This window comes from Nipponia nippon, unplaced genomic scaffold (assembly GCF_047370975.1).
Source record: "Nipponia nippon isolate SJK-2023a ecotype South Korea unplaced genomic scaffold, ASM4737097v1 scaffold_2, whole genome shotgun sequence".
In the NCBI taxonomy this organism is placed as follows: Eukaryota; Metazoa; Chordata; class Aves; order Pelecaniformes; family Threskiornithidae; genus Nipponia; species Nipponia nippon.
This window is the reverse complement of record NW_028262336.1, coordinates 124,706,440-124,726,518: the sequence shown is the minus strand read 5'-3', so window position 1 is coordinate 124,726,518 and position 20,079 is coordinate 124,706,440. Positions and strand designations below refer to the sequence as shown.

Genomic DNA, 20,079 nt, shown 5'->3' with positions numbered 1-20,079 from the left:
TTTGCAGTTACCAAATGTATCTCTGAGGAAGAAATCAATTTTAAAAAATTGTCAATTTTGAGTGCTTGAATTCATGTTCAAAACTACTTTGATTACTGTTTTTAGACAGATTGTTTGCTTCTCTAATGAAAATTACTTATTTACATCCAGGAACTTTCTAATCCTATTTTCTGTATTTAAATAAGAATGTCACCTATGGAAGAGGTGGGAAATTAGAAATTTACAAAAAGCATCCATTAAGTTATTTGGGTTTAAAATGTCTGTTGGAATGTGTTAGGGTTCACAGTCATCAGAACTGCTAATTTGTAGAAGTGGATTTTAATAACAGATTTTACAACCAACCTCTGTATTTTGTTCTTGTTTTAGTATTTCTGCTTTCTTTGGACACTAATAAAAAGACACAAATCCTTTCACGGCACAGCTAAATCCTCTAGTCTTTAAATACTGAAGAAGAGAACATGTTAAGTGTTCTATAAATGTTTTCAAGGGCTTTTGCTAGAGTTCATAAACTTTTTAAATAAAACTGGTATGTATTTGTGAAGTAATTTCAAGGTTTTTTTAAAATATTTTTTTGAAACTGGGTGCAATTAGAATAAGCAATATCTTAAGTGCTTGTTACCTTCATAATCGGCTTGTTGAGATGAGTGGAAAAAATATCCACGGTAATCCAAAATATTTGTCGTCATCAGCAGCCAGTTGAAACTCTTCTCCTTGGTACTTTATATTGGGCATTTGAAAACAAGGGGCTATCTTGACTTGCCTTCTATTCAAGGTAGGAAGATGATCTGTTATGGAAATTTGAAAAAAAACCAGTGCAACTAGAAAAAATATCTAATATAGAGAGATTAGGTACTTCTAATCTTTCATGTTAAAATTCGCACAAACCACCCAGGCTAAAAAGAAATTCTTAGTTCAGCAAATGACAGAATAAAAACTGACCATGGAAAACTTTGCGGCTGCTGCAACATGTGCCTAAATTCAGTTTCTGCTTTATTTGAGAGTTGCTGTCAAATGTTCCATTAACTTTACTGTTAACTGGAGTGTCTGTTTGTTTGTTTTTTTTTTTTTTTTTTCCTCAGTAACACCTATTTTTCCTATTGTATAACATTTTTTCATGTCCTCCTGGAAAGGAAAGATGTGGCAGGCATGTGTGCCTTGGCAGAGCCTGTGATGAGACTATTTAAAGTCAACATGGGTACATAGATCATGTTAGCTGTTTTGGGGGGTAGGGGGAAGTTAATCCCACACCCATAAAATTTCTTTAGAAATAGCAAATTAAACTTTACACCACCACTAGTGCTTGCTGTAACTGTATTCCTAACACAAAATCAAAGGAGGGATTTTTTTGTCTATCGGCATAAACCCCATTGCTTCAGATTGTTAACCAGTTTGGTGCAAATTTGCTGACTTCTGATATTTGGAATTGTTCACCAAATTCTTAAAGACGGTTGACAGCATAAGCTGCTGCTACGCTGTCTGTCATTACGTGGGAAACAGTCGTGTCTCTGCTGACATTCTCGTTCAGCCCTTGGCAGTGCCATACCTGTGGAACTGTGTAACGGGTGTTTATATTCAGCATTTGCATTTCAGTTAAGATTGCTTACCAAATGAGGGAACACTTCGCATTTGTTACTCTGTTCCAATGATGAAATATTTGGCTAGAGCGACAAGTATTAACGTAAGAAAATGGGACCCTAACATAGTGGAAAGTGGTATAACGTGGGAGTTATAAGATACGAATTGAAATGTAGACAGCCACAGAAGGGAATTGAACTTAGCAGAGCAGACACCTATGTGGGTTTTTTTTGTTTCAGCTGTTGGGTTAAGTGGAGACACCAAAAATTTCCCTCCTGTACATGATTTTCAAAAGTGTAATAAAATGAAAGCGTTTCAGCTTTGAATGTTCTGTCTTGTGGAGAAATTGCTCCCCTAGAGGAAAAAAAAATAATCCTGTATCCATAGCTTTTTAAATCTCAAGCACTTCACTAAAATCCTTTGGTATGTCCATAGCTGAAAGGGGAAAAGATTGATCATATGCAAATGCACACTCTTGAGTAGAATTACTTTCAGTATAGACACTGTCCCGTATTCCACCATTAATGATTACCCACAAGTGTTCCCTCGTGCAAGTGGAATGTCAGTCACTAGCATGTTATCTCTGCAGTTTGAAAGCTAATCCATGTGCTTGGTGGCTTGTGTTCTATTGAACTCCTCTATGTGGACATAATGTCGTAAGAATAATTTCTCAACTCATTCAAGAAATGTTTTATATTTCCTTTTATATTTAAAAAAAGAAGCGGCTTGGCTGTGTGTTTTGGCTTCAGTTATAAATTTACCAATTGGGTAAACTTGATCGGATGCATAGTTGGCTTATACTTTGGATCCATCAATATGTATTTAAATTCCAATAATAATTTTAGGCTTTCATCCTGTTAAGAAAAGATGAAGCGTTAAGGCAAATGAAAGCTTCCTGACAACTTCATAGAGTTTGTTGGGTAAATTTGCTTCTCCTGGCATGCTGAACTTCTGGTATTTTGTATTTTAGAGTCTTTAGAGTCTGACTATTCTGGAAGAGTAGGGTATTAAAAATATTTTGTGAAAGGTTTAATTTGTGTATGATTATATATGTATCCTTTTTATCATAGTATTTTTCTTGTCTGGGCATTGCATTTATCTGAAATAAAGCAGCATATGCTATCTGAAAAGTGCGTAGTCTATTCAGAACGACCTTTAAGCTTTGACAGTGCCTTGTGGTAGGGCAGAGATATGTAACGTACACATCTGCCCAAAGGTAATGATACAAAGACATTAGCTATTTGCTTAATTTAATAGGGTGGTACTTCAATAATCTTAAAAAAAACAACCAACCAAACAAAAACCAACAAAAGCCAAACGAAACCCAAACCTATTCAGATAGAACTGATCATGCATGTAGCTGTCGTCTTTTTTTTTTTTTTCTCGTGAGGTGGTTTCTTAGTTTCCACATTGCTTTTTATATAGCTGGTTCTAATTTTTGCCACAGGTGTACTAAAACAGGCACCCAGAGTGGTGCTGTTAGCTCAGGCTGTTAGGATGTGGTTTACTTGATTAACCATCTGTAGTGTCTCTTGTATGTTGGTTTGGGAGAAATCAAATATTTAATATGGTGATGGTATACATGCCGGTCTTTAATCATGCCTTGTATTTCTAGCGTTTGTTAGTTTCTGAAGTTAAAATATACATTAAGGCAAATTTTGCCCCTTTTGTTGTTCAGATGGCCATTTCCATATTGGATCTTGCGCTAAGTTGCAATGCTGCATTTGTGACACCAATTTCTGTGACCGGGGGTGGATGTCAAGCACGGGCGACTCCTGTAAGAAGCTGGTTTGGGGGACACTGAGTTCTTTTAATAGTAGTACCTCTAACAGGGATCAAAAGAAAACATGCCATCCAGCAAAGCAGCTCACGCATTGGATAGCTTCAGTGTGAAAATTGGATGCTTTAAACAGGAGCAGTAGTGAACTGATCTGCTTGTCTTGTGGAGCTTTTCTTTTTGAGCTCTGTTTTTTAATATCTTTTTAAAAATAAATGCGTTGGGCTAATTCTTACAATGCGAACGTCTTGAGCTTCTGGCAGGACCTGTGACTTATTTTATTTCCTAGTTGTAGCTAATCTCAGTATTGTATATGAGCTGCTTCCCAGGATTGCAGTGATTTCCTAATCGTTTTCCAGTCAACTTCATAAAACTGCAATATCGACAAATGTGTGAATGAAGAGCAAAGTGCTCTTATTCTGAAGATTTTTTTTTTTTTGGTTCTGTTTTGGACTAAATTTAGCCAGTTTGGAAGAGCTATATATTATCGTATCTTCCCTTCATTTTTTTTCATCAACACTGGGGCAATGAGCTTCTTCATTGCAAGTGCTACTTGGAGATGCTGTTCCATAGATCGCTCGTTCTGCCATAGCTTCCTAACTTACGAAGATGGTATGTAGTCTAGAATAATTTCTATACCCACATAATTTCCACGTAAGTTTTTTGCAGCAGTTTGTCCTGGGCAAGTTCAGCTGCTGAATCTTGCAGCGGAATTGTCTTATATTTTTAGTTGTTTTAGCAAACATGATTTCGGATTCAATGAGATGTACAAAATGGGCAGGTGACTTACTGAGCAAAGCAGTTCGGCATTTTCAAGCTTTTTGGTGTTTGGCCAAAACTTATTATATGAGGAGTTGATTTCATCTGAATTTCACCTGTATCTGAAGCATTATGTAAAGAAAGAATTAAGTAACTGAGATTACCTTTACCTTACTCTCCCTTTATGTTTTTGGTGGGTTTTTTTTGTACTGAAGAATGTAATGTGTTTAACTCCCGGCACTGTGTGTGCCTACTAATGTTGAGTGATCAATATTTTAACTGCTTGCTTACTGAATGGGTACAGTCTCTCTCACTAAAAAAAACCCCTGTCAGCATGTTGGAGAATATAACCAATTATGTGCTCACTCTAGATAGCATCTTTGGTGTAGTAGATGAAAAAGCAATAGTTAGCAAGATGGGAATCTGTCACAGTTCCTTGGCCTATTTTGGAGTAACTAGAGGTGTGGGGCACACTTTCTGGCCTGGAAAATGTGGTGGTTCTAAATATTTTCAGGTTGATAGTTATGAATAGAAATGTTGCTCAAAATGAGAGATATAGCTAAACCATTGGAAATAATCGGTTCATGAAGTACGTAATTCTGGCTTATGTTCAGTTTACTATTCAAGTTACTGCAAATGATAGTCTGAGTTAGCGAAGCCTATTTTCAAGCCACATTTTTATAATCTTACTGCAAATTAATACGGGTAAGATTCTGGAAAGAAGTTAATGAACACATGTTCAGCTTACCTGATGGTTCTTATTGTGGGGAAGTAAACCAGTTTTTCGTAGCTTTGTCTTAGGAGGCTGCTTAGTGCAGAATGAGGTTCTGCACAAGGAGTTAGGCCATAGGCACACGTTGAAAGCACACGCGTTCTCAAGGATGATTTGTGGCTGATGCCTTTGTGTTACTATCTGACCTGACTGCATCGTGTTTGCCATGGGTCAAGAATTGTATGATCACTTACCATGGGTTGGCTAATCCACATCTGCATGCCTAGTGGGGAGTAGATGCTGTACTTCAAATCAACGCCTTAGCCTTGTAGTAGCTGCTTTGTGTAGAGGATCGCTTCTTGTTTCTTGGGTATGAATCCTCAGTCTTGCTGTACTTTTCACCTTTACACTTCTCTCACCTAGTAACTATCAATTGTGTAAAGCAATGAATCATTTGGTTCTTTCCTGTAATAAAGGCTGAACAGTTGTAAAGACTGTAGATACCTTGGTTGGGAGTGCAAATATATTCTTTTTCTTACGCAGAGTATTACACGGTATTTTACTGCACATTTTGTACAGGTTAACTTCAGCAGGGTTAGGCAACACAGTGCCTTTGATACAGGTGCAATTGCAAATCTTTAGTGTCACTGAAACGTCTGTAGGCCAGACCTTTGTTATGATTCCTTGCAAAATCTTTGCTTTGTTGGAAAAAAGCCGTAAACCCAAACAGAAGCGAATGACATGAAAGCCATTTAGCAATAAAAATTTTAACTGTTATAACAAAAATATGGTTTAGTTTCTTCTATTTAAAAACAAACTAGAACTGCTTTCTAAGAAAATTGAGTTTTGATATCTCTGAAATTTGGTGTATGATTTAGTGTAGGTAGGTAAATGGAGTTCTTCAAAACATAAGTCTAATCAATCACTTAAATAGGTCTAAGGTTTTGAAGTCTTTAGAAGTATACTCCTGTTGGACTTCTCTTTTGGACTTCAGCTTACTTTGGAAGTCAGTTCTCTGTTTTTGCCTGTCTCCATTTTCTCATTCTCTTTCCATAGACAGTACATAAAATTGTATATTACTTCAGGTTGCAAGGGACCTCAGAAGGTCCTGTAATCAACCCCCTGCTTAAACCATGTCAAACTTTAAAAGCCTTGGTTGCTTACGGGCTCTAATGCCTGATCACTTTCATTGTGAAGATGTTTTAATTCCTTCATCTGATAAGGATTTCCCTTGTTGCAGCATGTCTGCTGCCTCTCGTCCTTTTGCTGTGAACTTCTGAGAAGCATCTGACTGCAAAGATAGCGTTTATATTCCCCCTCCCTGCCTTCAGCCTTCTGTTCTGCAGATGGAATAAACCCACGTGCTTCAACCGCTTCTTGTGCATCATGTGCTCTAAGCCCTGGCCATCCTGCTGGCCTTTCTCTGGGCTGTCTCCAGCTACGTCTGTGGATATGACTGTGCATTCATTGCTGTCTAAGCTTCCCTCATGCGACTCTCCCAGCCAGCTGCAAGCTTACCTTAAAATTCTTGTTGCTAACTGCTGCCTTCTTTGAAACAATGATCAATGTTTATTATTTAATACCTGTATGCTGTGTCTTATGCTATGGAAGTTGTAGCAGCTTTTAGAGTTGGGAAGGTGGTTTGTACTTCCCAGGAGAGTTTCTTTTTCAGCTCTGAGGTGGTGTGGGCATTAATGCAGAAGGTCAATAGAGAGCGACTTTCCTTTCTGTAGTATTGATGGGTGTGAGTATTTAATCCTCCTCCTTCTTTCCCATGACAAGAAGTTCAAAGATGAAACAGCCGTCACGCTTTCACCAAGGGTCATCCTTTTTTTGTTTGCTTGATTATTTCTTTCTTTCCTTTTTTGTTCTTTTCTAAGGTTAAAGCTATTCCCCTTAGTGCCTTGCCCTTTGGTTATATACCTGCCTGTCATATTGCTCATACCATACCCAGTAACTAGCAGTCTTGAGATGTGTTGCTTTGGGCACTTAGGTTTCAAAATATGTAGCTAGTATTTTCATGGGTGGGTGTGAGACGAGTTGTGTAAAGTGTAGGATGTGAAAATAATTATGTATTTGTTCCTCTCCCTTAATGAAGGGTGCTGTGGGACTAGGATAAATAAGCAAGAATACTGTATGTGACAGCCTCCTGAACAGGCGGTGCAGCAGCGTGGGATGCAGGGTACTGTCTTCTCTTCTGCTGTGTCTGTACTATGCTGCTTATGCTATGGTTAGCACAAAAATTGCTGATCTAATTTGGATTTAACTGTACAAATATTTCTTCACCTAATTAGCATTGCTCAGGCGACTACTTTCAAAGAAGCTTTTAGATAGATGTAACTTTTCTGAAATGTATATAACGTAGGCACTTTGGGGTATCAGGACATACCAGATTATTAAGCATCTGTGTTGTTCAACGTGCATTTTGTAGAGAAAGAAACTTCATGTTTTTCTAAACTTCATTTGTAGTAACTGGTATCAACAGTGTCTCTTTCCCTTGTTTGCATTTGCAAATTTACTTCCTTCCATTCAAGGCTAGACTTGCTTGTGTACTTCTGTTCTTGCCTGTGTTTTCTCCCAGTTGGCTACTAGTTCTCCTTCCTAATGTGCCTGCCCTCTCTTCTGCCGCCCACCAAGTTCATTCATATGCTTTTCACATAAACACTCATCAGTTCTGTGAGGGATGATTTTCTGCTGGGTTACAGAGCCTGTTTTCTTTTACACACTGCAGCAGATACCAAAACATGATTTGAAAGGCCAGTGGCATTTTAGAAAACATTTCTTCTGGCACAAAGTATCATCTGGAATGGATATAACTTTTTTAGTAATTTTAGATAGTGGATTTTCAAGTGGCACCTCTTTCTTTGTTACTGTTGACTAGTTGGCAAATGTTGCATTTAAGAATAGAAGTTCTCACTTTTGAATAGGCATTTGCACCTCTTCTGTCAAAACGTACGACTTGACATCCTGTAATGCATATACCTGTGTATTTAATGTGCGTTCCTGCCAGATAGCCTTACACAAAACGGCTTGTTAGTACTTAGGTGGGAAGACCTGAAGAGCAAGAAGCTGCAGGGTTTGGTTTTAATGATCCAGTTAAGAGCATGTCTTTTGCTGAGTAATATCCTAGCATTGTCTTAACAGCCCCAAATCATCATCCAATAATAGATAACCGTGACTTAAAAATGAGGTCATGAATGCCTGAAGTCATCACAGTTTTACTTGTAGATAAAGGGATGGCTAATCTCTCCATCTCATTACATTTTGAATGTGGAAATCATTTCCTGCTTGCTTCCTTTAATACTTAAAGTTGTAAATAGCAGCTTTTTCGGTTCTGACCGTACTAGTTTGGAGTTTGTGGTAGCCATGCTTACCTGCTTCTGTGGCTGAAGGGGGGTCCTGTCTTTCAGGAGTCCTTGACAAATGATTGTTCATAGCAGGATATAAAACTGTCTTCAAAGGCTAAACCTGTCCCTTCAGATTAAATGGATGTTTCCAGTTAGTCTTAGTAGCCCGTAGACAGGCAGGCGTAGGGCTTACTCAAGTCTTGATCCTTATTGAGCTATGGCCTTTGGCAGGGCTTGCAGTTTGAGTGAAAATTACTGTTTTATTTTTGCGGTGGTAATAGTAGTAAAATGTCATCAGTACTATGTTACATTACGTTTTAAGCTTCGTATTAAATGCTAGCAAGCTGTGTTATATCACATTAGGATGTTAATATAGTTGCTTCTGTTGTAATTGTCGCTGTAGCATCATGATCTTAAGTCATTGCTTCCTTCATCGGCATTTGGAACTAAGTTACTGGATTATTACATATTATACTGGTTGTATTATAAGTATGGCTCCTTGTGGTTATACAGTTGTGACAGTAGCACATCTAGAAGAAAGATAGGGTAACTTTTTTTTAACAACTATTTGAAGAGTCACTGGATCTTGTCTACTGGAAGTCCAGGTTGAACAAAAATTGGATAGCTTTGTTTTAGCTAGCCAACCTCAGGTTTTGCTGTGCTCCTAATCATCTTTTGAGTTAACGGCCCATTTTGTTGTAACGAAATTCATTTGTCTGGTATTGTAGCTAGAGGCTCATTTTTTCACTTAACATTCCCTCTGCCCTTTTGAAGGTGTTGATTGCATTGTATCAAGACTAAGAAGTATTTGAATATTGTATTACTGACATTGAACCAAAGTCTAGAAGGGTTTACTGGTCCATTAAGAGCCTAGAAACCTGAGGTTTGCAATTAATTCTAGTGATAATCTTCCAGTAAACTTGATTAAATGGTAGCGTGTAAGAATTATTTTGCTATTAATGCTTTAGATGTTTGAAAGCTGGAAGTTGTTAGTCAGAGATAGTGTAAGTCATTATGGTATTTCTGTTCCAGGACCTTCTAAGGCAATTGCAAAAGCCATTGAGGACTAGGAATCTTGGCAGTGAGCAGAATAGAGTTTGTATTACAAGGTTCTGGTAAACCAGGGCTATGATGCTTTTCAAGAAACTATTTATTTTACTGGAAATCCCTTCAGTTTTCATAGAAAATATTGCTATATAAAATGAGTGTGGTGATTTTTTTTTTGTATGTTATTGATCTTCCTTCACAAAACTCATAATAATAAAAAATTCTGTATTGCAGACTTAATCCAGTGCACAAATGAGATGAATGTGAACATCCCACAACTGGCAGACAGTTTGTTTGAAAGAACTACCAACAGTAGCTGGGTAGTGGTCTTCAAGTCTCTCATCACAACCCATCATCTAATGGTGTACGGAAATGAGGTAATACAAAAAATGATCTATCTGAAAACAGTTACAGCACCTCATTCCTGTAAATGTCAGCTAAATGCTTCCACTAATAATCTTTGTAAGAAAATATTTAGTTTTACCTTTTTGTGTCTTAACTCTGCATGAGCACAGGTCTCATTACAAATGTTTGTCTACTTTGTTTCTACTTTAAAGTTTGTAATTCTAGAATCAAAAGTAAGTGTCCTGAATGCTGGAGGTACTTTTTTTTTCCTATGGTGTTATTCCAATAATAAAAAACTACCCAAACAAAATGAACAGAATTTATCTTGAATGGGATTCTGAAAGCTGAAAATGGAAGCCTTTTTGGGTTCATGCTCTAGCTAATCCAGATGGTCTTTTCTCTCAGGTAACTCCATTCTGAAGGAATTTCCACCATTACTCCCTAATCTTTTGCAGTGAAGACAAATGTGTACCTATGAGCTGGCTTTGAGTATGAGCATCTAAATAACACCAAATACTGTAGAACAATTAAACAAACCCCCAATTTAAACAAAAAGGAATAAAATTGTTTTGTTCCACAACTTGAATTCCTATGGGGCCTTATTTCTCGAGATACCAAGGCAAGCATAGCAGCATCTTGAATTTTCTGCATTAAACCCCCCCCCCCCCCCCCAAAACACACAGCAAAAACAAACTATACTTTGAAGGCTTTCTTAAAGTGTTTGTAAACATTCCTTTTTACTGCAAACAGTCAGTATAATGTAAGCTACATGAAGTTTGGTATTAAGAGGAATAGCTTTAGCAAATTACAAGTAGGATTTTGTAGAGAGGACCACAACTTTGAATTTCAGGTTGCATTCAGAGTTCTTATAGGTCATGGAACTGCTTTCTCTGGCTGACTGGCTGTGTTGTGAAGGGTTTTAAGTTTTTTGAAAAAAATATATACTGGTTTCTCTTGCAGGTCAGCTGCAGAGTATTTCTGGTCTTGGTGAAAATCTATACTTTGAAGCTAAGTAAGCCACAAGAGGGCAAACTTCTCATGTTGACTTTAAGCATTATCACTGGGATAACTGACACTTTCCAAAGTAGAGTCTATACACTTTTGCTGTGCTTGCATTTTGAGTCATATAAATTTTAAACTGATACCAATACACTTCATAATAATGAAAAAAAATTTCATGGGACCACTGTCTAAAATATTTTCCATTTTAAGAAGAAAACTGCCAAACACATTTTGCTTGCCAAATGTGTTGCAGGAGTAATGAGGGCAAGATTGCTGCTCAAGATGAAACTTTTCACAGCTAGAAATAGTACTTGAACAATGAACATGGAAATTGAGTGCTTATGAAAATGTCTAGAAGTTTATAGAGAATCTGTAAATCCTTTTGTAAAAAACCTGAAAAGCGTTTGATCCTCCAGCTTTTGCTGAATTCATTTATAGCTAAGTACTGAGTGCTTTTATCCTTCTCCAGTCTTTTTTTCTGTGTAAGCTATGTATTTATGCTAATGAAAATAATTCCGTAGTACCTGTTACGCTAATCAGAACTATTCTTTCCTCTGTCAAAATGTTATTACAAGTGAATGACTGGTTTATTTTTGTAGCAGCTCTCTATATAGTGGTTCATAAGACAATTATTTTTCCTAATAAATAAGATGTGGTGCTAGTGATCTGAAATGTGTCTTTACAAGATGAAAATATTATCATTCATTTTTGTGAAATGCAATTCAGAATTACATGTAACTAATGAGATGTACTAAGTGTCATACTGTGTTAATGTTTTATATGGATTCTTAGGTTTATTTAACGTGTGATGTATAAGCAAACTAATCTTTATATCACCTTATTTTCATATTCATGCTAAGTACTATTAAAATTATATGCTGAGCAAAGATGCCTTGGCTAATTGGTAAAATGAAATCAACTCTTATAAAATTGAAGTTAGTGAAACAATTGTGAGCATGTAAAATGAGAAGGTACTTGAGGGAATTTTTTCTGAAGTTTCCAGTTCCATATTCTGGCTTAAAATAAATAAAGTCTTTCAGTTGGAGGCCTTCATGCAATATCTATGTGACTTGTTTACAGTTTTTTACATAAAAAATAGCAACTAGCTTCATTTGAAAATTTATTGAAATGAAGCTAGTTGTTATTTTTTTACGTAAAAATCTGAGTTCTTGTAATATTTTCCAGATTTGAAATCAGTCTTAAAGCATAAAAGTTGAATTTCATAAGCTGGATAAAGTTTCTAGTACTGTTACCTCTGTTCCAGCTCATTGGTAATATAGTAAAAGCATTCAAATTTTTCCTTTCATCTAGCGTTTTATCCAGTATCTGGCGTCCAGAAACACATTGTTTAATTTGAGCAATTTCCTAGACAAAAGTGGATTGCAAGGTAAGGTGTCTTTTTCATTAAAAGTTACTAGTGTGCTGGGGGACAGTAAATACAACTTGATAACTCTGATGGACCATGTCATTTAAGAAATATTTTTTTGTCTGTTTTACCCCAGACTGCATTTCTTAAATTAAAACGCTATTGTGGCATGGCAGAAGCTGTCTGCTGGAGGAATTCATTGCATCTTTTAGGAAAGGCTCACTTATAAATGCTTCTAACTTTCTTAGCTAAGCAGATCTGACTTAGTATTCCTCGTGTTTCTGAAGAGAATTCTCCATTTAGAGAGGTATATTTTGATTAGTAAGTTTTCAAAAAATGTATCATATGTGCATCATGTCAGTGAGACAAGAACTGTGCCTTAAAAAAAAAAAAAAAAAGAAATTAACTTTTTGGGAGATTGTTTGAAGACCATTCCATCCATCATTGAGACTAATTCTATGGGCAAATAAGTTCCTCTCTGGTTCAGATTTTTCAGCTGAAACACCCTTCCAAACTGTTAGGCTGCAGTTCAGTGCAGCTCTGATCATATATGTAGCTGTCATATGTGTGGGTTTTGTTTTTTTTTCTCCTGAGGTGGTTTCTTACTTTCCGCCTTGCTTTTTATGTAGCTGGTTCTAATTTTTGCCACAGGTGTACTAAAACAGGCACACAGAGTGGTTACCTGGGGTTGGAAACCTGCTCAGTGATAACCAAGGGTCTACCAAATTGCCTCATTTTATTGAGTCTTAACTTCCATGGTCTCAGTATAGATTATCAACAGATCTTTTTCTTGGTCTGTATCCTTAGACTGACAGTTATTGAAATGTTTCCCATTGCCACTGTATTAACATAGAAAAACTTCTGTTGTCTTTTAATGTTCCCTTCAATGCCTTTTTTTTTTTTCTTTCTTTTCCCTATTCAGTTGTAAATGAGAGAATGTGTTGTGGAGTTGATGCAAACATCTTCATAAATGCATCGTGCCATTTTTTTGGTAGTAATTTGTATCATAGTATGAGCGAACTTGCATAAAAATACTTTATTTTGCTTTTGGAATTGATTTCCTTAGGAAGTGAAGTGTGAACTTCTACATAATTCAGGTCTTCTAGATATTTGCAGTGTTGTCTGATTAACATGGTGACTACGATGACATACATAGTTCTTCGTAACACAGATTGACTATACAAAATCAGGCAAAAATATAATGAAGCTGTCTTGCGTTAATATCTGGCACTTTATTTAGAGTAAGGTTCTTGATCTTTAATTGACTAAGTAATAAGCTTCTGAAACTTGTTTTTTAGGTTATGACATGTCAACGTTTATCAGACGGTATAGTAGGTATCTGAATGAAAAGGCAGTTTCCTATAGACAAGTGGCTTTTGACTTCACAAAAGTAAAAAGAGGGTAAGGACTGTATATTGTTTTGCTTATCTTGAGGTTTTGTCTTATGTCCTGTAATTCAAGTGGAGAATACCTATGTTGGCTCCAGCTTAGTACAGATGGTAATGTCTGCTTTCCTCCCATGACACACAAAGGCTCAACTGCCCAGTTATGTATATTGTACAAATATTTTACTTCAAGTATTGTAATTTTACTTCTTTAAACATTAACAGTTTAATGTAAAGAAATGAAAAATGGTGTGCATCAAAGTATATATCAAAAAAGTAGAAGTTTGGACAAACCTTCCACAATAGATCACAAAGTTACTTTGTCTTGCATGAAGTATGGGGGACTATGCATTTACTTGTGTTTCTAGCTCTGGAATGTTTAAATGACAGATGTTTCGTAAAACACCTTGCAGTCCTTCCTGCTGTTTCTCTGGTTTTGTCCCGAAATGTCAGTCTGGAGTTTACTTCCTTTGCAAAGGCAGTGCAATTCATGCTTTTAACAGAGTGTTGTAGCAGATGCTACTCAGAAGGGTTTGTCTACGGGAATTAAAATTTTCCCTGGAAAGTGAGCTCCTTTAAGAGAAATCAGTTGTTTGAGACTAGGTACCTGCTTACCTGTGAAATGACACAGTGCAGAGCACCAGTAGTTGGGTAAATTGCATGTTATAGTGAACGATGGAATTAATCTGGAGATCTCCTTTGTTGGGAAGGCTGGAGAGGATGTACTGGTCACGACTGCAAGTCTTTCCATCTTTGTCCATTATCTCTGTATGCAGTGCTTTTTAAAATTTAAAAACATAATTTCAGTTTTAGATTTGGGCATCCTTTATCATCCATACACAGGATAATTTATCTTGATGCTTATGACATCCTGCATTAGTGTTACAAAGCTATTTGAAATTTGCCTGAGACAACTGTCCAAATCCCTTATACCTCCTCACTAATACTGTACTGTCCATTTTGTTTTGAAATGTGATGGTAAAGTAAAAGGGGAATGCTTGGGCTCCTTTCACTTTTTTCTGCCTTTAGAGATGGTTGGAGTCCCAACAGTGTAAAACACTTAGCCTTTTCTGCATATACAGATACACTAGAGAGTTACACACCTGATTTATTATCAGGTGTTTTAGGCCTAACGAGATGAATTATTTAGCCCGCAGCATGTGCCTGGAGGTCCTTCTGTGAGCCAGCAGGAATACCTGTTCCGGTGGCTGCAATCTACCTTCTCCACAGCTCATTTTTTCTCAGAGGCTCTGCTCCCATGCCCTGCCACGTTCGGTTTATCGCGGTTGCTCCTTGCGATTAGGAGGGAGGGAGTACATGGCACAAGTAGAGAGCTGGAAGCAGTGTGCTCCCCATGGCTTTCCTGCCTGGAGAATGGCCGCAGCCTTTTCTGTGCAGATGCACTGTGAGACTTGCACTCGCAGGAAACATTTGGTTTGCTGTGTGCATGCTGATGCAACTGCAAGGCTGTCTGATTTGTCTTACAGAAAGCAGTTGTTTCTTGTCACTGAGATGATTTAAACTCTTCTTTGGTTGTTGCTTTTTTTGGATATTTTTGGTCTTAGTCTGTTTAATCTGGACAACTAAAACAACCGAGTATTGGTAGTCAGCCTTTAAAAGGAAGCATCGTGTAGTCTCTAGAATCTTTCTGAAGAAGCTTGAAAAACATATTGTCCCATTTGTTTATTCTTTCTTACTGCTTTTAGTTGAAAAGAAAATCATCCAAACTGACACAATATAATAATCAGGTGATTGGAAAAAGCGTAGGTAAAAATTTTGCTTCAGAAGTAACCTTCAGAGCATTTTTTTGGTTACCTGATGCATCATAGCTCTGCTATTTCTGACTGCTATCAGTTTCATTTCCCCTGAATAAAAATTCATCTTGCATTCATAGTTTGGCCAAATAAAAGTTGCTGCTTTTGTACACTGCAGTTATTACAGTTGTATTGGCTAGACAGCATTCCTAAACATCAGAATGCCTGCTTTGAATGGCAATGATTTAAATGTTTTCTCTGATGACCTATTTGATTTTTCTGTGTTACGTTTCTCACTAACAGTTGCCTTCAAAATTCAGGTGAAGAATTTTCTTTTGTTTTGCACAACAGGGCTGATGGAGTGATGAGAACCATGAGCACAGAAAAGCTCCTAAAAACTGTACCAATTATACAAAATCAAATGGATGCACTTCTTGACTTCAATGTAAGTTTAGTAACATGTACGTGTCTAACATACTGTTGACTGTTGTACAAACCTGCACAAGCTTGTAAAGTAGGTTAAGATTAAAGGTCTTGAACTTGGTTCCATGTTATCTGCACAGTTTAAAGAGCATAAATCATTTTGTTCATTGATATACCCCCAAGAAACCAGAAAAAAAGAAATATGATGCTCACTGGAGAGAATGCTTTGTGCTAAATTAGTGTTGTTTATTGTGTACATTGTGTAAGAATTGTTTGTTCATTGAGAAGTTGATTATTTCTGCCCCCTGTTGTTTAGTTGTGTTAGTTAACATGAACGTTAATTAACAGAAATGTCTGCCGAAATTATTTGATTTGATTCTGTGCTGAGTGATCATGTGTTGATTTGCTCTGCCGCTACTTTCCATTAATAGCCAGTGAGATGATGGGAAAGCACACCTTGGGATAGAGTACTGGAGTTCAACTAGAAGTTTTCCAATAAGGGATCAATTTAGTTAAATTAATTTTTTTCTGATCTTCCTAGGTCAATAGCAATGAACTTACAAATGGTGTAATTAATGCTGCCTTCATGCTCCTCTTCAAAGATGCCATTAGACTGTTTGCGGCATATAACGAAGGGATTATTAACCTCTTGGGTAAATATAACTGCTTTCTGCAATGGTAAACTTTGGGGAGGGAGCTCAGTAAACAATTGCAAATAGCTGCTCTTTTTCGAGAAGTTGAAAGTCTTACTGTAAAACATCAAAATATTACTGTTATTTCCAAGCCAGATTTATTTCCAAGGTTTTTCTGTTCAACTGCATTTTCCATTGCATTGTATACAGGGATGGGCGAATTTCTGAAAGCAAAGGCAATTCAAGATTTTCTTCACTTAATTTTTTTTTTTTTCTTGCACTGCTGTGTTTTTTGGGTGGGTTTTTTTTGTCTCATTGAATGGCGGCGCAAACCCAAATCATGATGTTTTTTTCTTTAAGAAACAAGATCAGGTTTTGTTTCTTTAAGTGGAGTAAGTTCTAGTCAGTTACAAATTTGCAGTCACAGCATCTGTGATTGCTTGGCTATCAAGACTTTAGTGTTGGTTGGTTTTAATGATTGGTTGGCTTAGGTTTCTAGAGCATATCTTATATTTTAAGGGTAATTACAAATTCAGGCTTCAGGCCCTTTCACTTGCACACACTGGAGATGCAGGGGAGCCTAAATTTGGAAAATAATTAAGTTGGAAGTGATCTGTTGCTTTGCTTGGTTTGGTTGTATGCTGTGATTGGATCAAGCTGCCTTATTGTTGTTATTACCTGATACTTGTAAAATGGAAAGCAAAATCCAGAACTAGTCAGTAAAGGACAGTCATGCTTCCAGTCTGAAGCCCCTGTCTACTTCTTTTCCCTCAGTAAGAACAAGTAGCATGCAGTTGCTTACACTCATGTTTTGTGAAGCTTAATATAGAAACAGGCCTTGAAAGTGTTATTTCAAGAAGGAATGTGGGACCCTCTTGCTTTCAGCACTGGTGTTTTGTAATCAGTTGCACCTCCTTGCAGACCACACCGTAACAAGAGGCATCACCCTGGTGGAGAATAGCAAAGTCTTGCCTGATATGTGGCCACTGGAATAGAGTAGATGTTTGACTGCCAGGTTGTAAAATTGCTTTTTTTTTTTTTTTTTTCCCCCTAAGAGGATGAATTTATATTTCTTTGGGTGCCCTATTCTTAAACTTGGTTGTCCTCTTCAGGGTGGTTATGCTTTTGTGAGATCTAGTACCTGCAAGGTAAGGTGTAATTGCATGCCTGTGATCGTTAGCTCATGTTCAATGGAGCTTTTGTCATTTGGAGCAAGTTAGGCATAGTGACTTCTGCAGTTAACATCATAAAACAGATCTGCAGGCATTTTCTGTTTGTCTTTTTATATGCTTTTACTTTGCATATCCTTTTTAGAATGCTTGATTTCTTATTTAATGCAAGAATTCTTACTGTTTATAGAAAAATACTTTGATATGAAAAAGAACCAGTGCAAAGAAGGCCTTGATATATATAAGAAGTTCCTCACTAGAATGACACGGATCTCAGAGTTCCTTAAAGTTGCAGAGGTAAACTTTAATCAGCCAAACTTTGTCCTTTATTTGAAACAGCTTATAAAGTGCTTATTTTCTCATAAAGCAGGTACTTCTTCCTTCCAGCCTAATTGCAGTTCCATCAAGGGTCATCTTGTCAGTCTCCACCCTGGCGATTAGTTCATTTGAAGACTGTATTGAGAAACCTGACTACAAAATACTTACAGGTTTATCCTTTCCTTAAGGAGAGTGTATAAATATGCATTTTAAAATTTCCTCATTTACATAATAATTGTGAGCTTTCTTTGAAGAGGAGCCTTGCTTTAGACAAAATAACTTCATGGTGATCTGCTGCTTTCTATGATTCTAGCTGTATTCTAGTTTGAAACCCATATTCTGCCATAAATTTTAGATAAAATAACAGCTTCACAAATAAGAAATTGAGACAAGTAGGTGAACATATTTTTTAAGGATGTCTTGGCTGTAGATGTGTTTATTGAGGAAAAAGCAGTTACCTTGCAAAATGTTTTGTTTGGGTTTTTTAAAATGTATTTAGTCTGTTGCATTCTTGTTTCTGAAGCATTGCTGAATTGATGTCCCAGTATTATGGGATCCCTCAGTTGAGATGTGCTCCTGTTCTTGTTTTGCTTTCCTTCATTATTCATATCTCTCCTAACAAAAAATTAAGCCGTAAAGCTTGGCTCACTGTCTGTCCTGACAGAATACCTCTATCAGAGATGCTACCTTCAGCTGTCTTCAGTTGATAACAGTTATCAAGTGAAGCTGAGAGTATTAATCTTTCTATTGTAACAATGTATATCCTGCTGCAGAACATCTTAAGTTTGATCTGCATTTTGGAAAACAGTTTCTTTACAAAACTTTGAAGGTGCTTTGTTTTAGCAAATATATGCTCTTTATCAGTTGGTCTGAGAATTTACCACATAAATTGGGGGATAGGCGAACTTGTCTAGCCTTAAGATGCTGAAGCACCTGATTCTTACTTTGTTTTATTTCTAAGGTTGTATCTGTTAAAATATCTCTGTAACACACCTACTTCAAATGTGTATACATTTAACAGAAGAATTTATTATAACCAACCATTATAGAGTTCAGACTGTGGAGATTTAAAATGTGTATGGACAGGTTTGTGCTCTTTACATGACTTCATCTTAATGTTGTTTGCTTTTTGAGCATCTCTGCCTTTAACAAAAGCAATCAGGGTCTAAAGCTCATTTGTTTTATTACAGCAAGTTGGAATTGACAGAGGAGACATACCAGATCTCTCACAGGTACATAAACCTATTATGTGTTTGCCGATACATGTCTGTTTTGGTGTTGCATAATCAGGAAAACTGAACATTATGACATTCACTTACGCTTTCTTGCATACATTGTCACCACGTTATTTCCAAGTTTAATTAAATCCAACCTCTGCCGGAGCCTGGCTTTTATATGGAGTGATCTATTGTAAAATATTACAGATCATTTCTGTCATACTCTAATTGAGTTTTAAGACAGCCTTATTTCTATCATGCTTGAAGGTGTAACATATCTGTGAGTTCACGTAATGAAACTTTTACATGATATTATGAAGCTGTGGTTTTTAGCAAGCTTGCTTTTGGCTGTATGTGCCCATTTAAATCATTGTGAAGACTTGCAGAGCGTGCACATAGAAATGACTCTAGGTACAATTTCCTTCTTAGTGTCTCTTGAAATACTGACTGCTTCCGATTGTCTGCTTGCTGTTTCCTAGCTGTTAATTTTAATATCTCTTGAAATATTTCAGTACTTACTGGTGAGTCATTATGACAGAGTAATGTAGTGAGAAGAGTACATCACCTGATATTTCAAGTAATTAAATATGTACAGGATGCCAAGATGCGGTATAAGTATTCTGAACTGTCGTACCAGTTGCCCTACAGTTGCGTTCTCTGAAAGTCTTCTAACTACTCATTTGCTTCGCCTTAGATTCTTCAAATCTATTCCTGAATGTCTCTTTTTGCAGGCACCGAGTAGCCTTCTTGATGCTTTGGAACAACATTTAGCTTCTCTAGAAGGGAAGAAAATCAAAGATTCCACAGCTGCAAGCAGGTGTTTATGCCCTTGTCCTTTGATTCAACAACTGTTTAAAATGTTAAATCCGCTATTTTTGATTTCATTATAAACTAAGGTTTGTGTAGGCTATGTTGAAGACATTGTATTAGCAATGATAGAATAGCAAGTTATCGTATCTTTTGGTGAGTACTTAAGACAGCTTCTTCCAGGTCAGCAGAGCTAGAATCTAAGGAGCTGCAAGCACTTGCTGTAGAATCCCTTGTGTAGTAGTTATACTTTTAACATCTAATCTTGAACTTCTGAAGAGGTACTAAGGTTATTTCATTTACTGCCTGCAAATGTTCATTTTATGTTAATAATTAGACTTCTGTAAGGCATGCAACGTCTATTTATTAATGTCCTTAAACTCTTATATCTCAACTTTAATCCTTTTTTTGTCAAAAGCAAGGAGATGTTTCCCGAAGTTCTTA

At 36.8% G+C, this 20,079-nt stretch overlaps 1 protein-coding gene across 11 annotated transcripts in view; it reads left to right on the top strand.

Annotated features, from left to right (window-relative positions):
* PICALM (phosphatidylinositol binding clathrin assembly protein) overlaps positions 1 to 20,079 on the top strand; it is a 74,661-nt gene that overhangs the window by 21,931 nt on the left and 32,651 nt on the right. For all 11 annotated transcript variants that reach the window (XR_015704456.1, XM_087756026.1, XM_087756028.1 and 8 more), the window contains exons 2-9: positions 9,452 to 9,594; positions 11,876 to 11,951; positions 13,229 to 13,331; positions 15,421 to 15,514; positions 16,034 to 16,145; positions 17,484 to 17,590; positions 18,802 to 18,843; positions 19,560 to 19,645. Coding sequence is in view for 10 of the 11 variants with exons in the window: in XM_087756026.1 (XP_087612152.1) it covers positions 9,452 to 9,594; positions 11,876 to 11,951; positions 13,229 to 13,331; positions 15,421 to 15,514; positions 16,034 to 16,145; positions 17,484 to 17,590; positions 18,802 to 18,843; positions 19,560 to 19,645 (763 nt within the window). In the remaining variant the exon portion in view is untranslated. The remainder of the gene's footprint in view (positions 1 to 9,451; positions 9,595 to 11,875; positions 11,952 to 13,228; positions 13,332 to 15,420; positions 15,515 to 16,033; positions 16,146 to 17,483; positions 17,591 to 18,801; positions 18,844 to 19,559; positions 19,646 to 20,079) is intronic.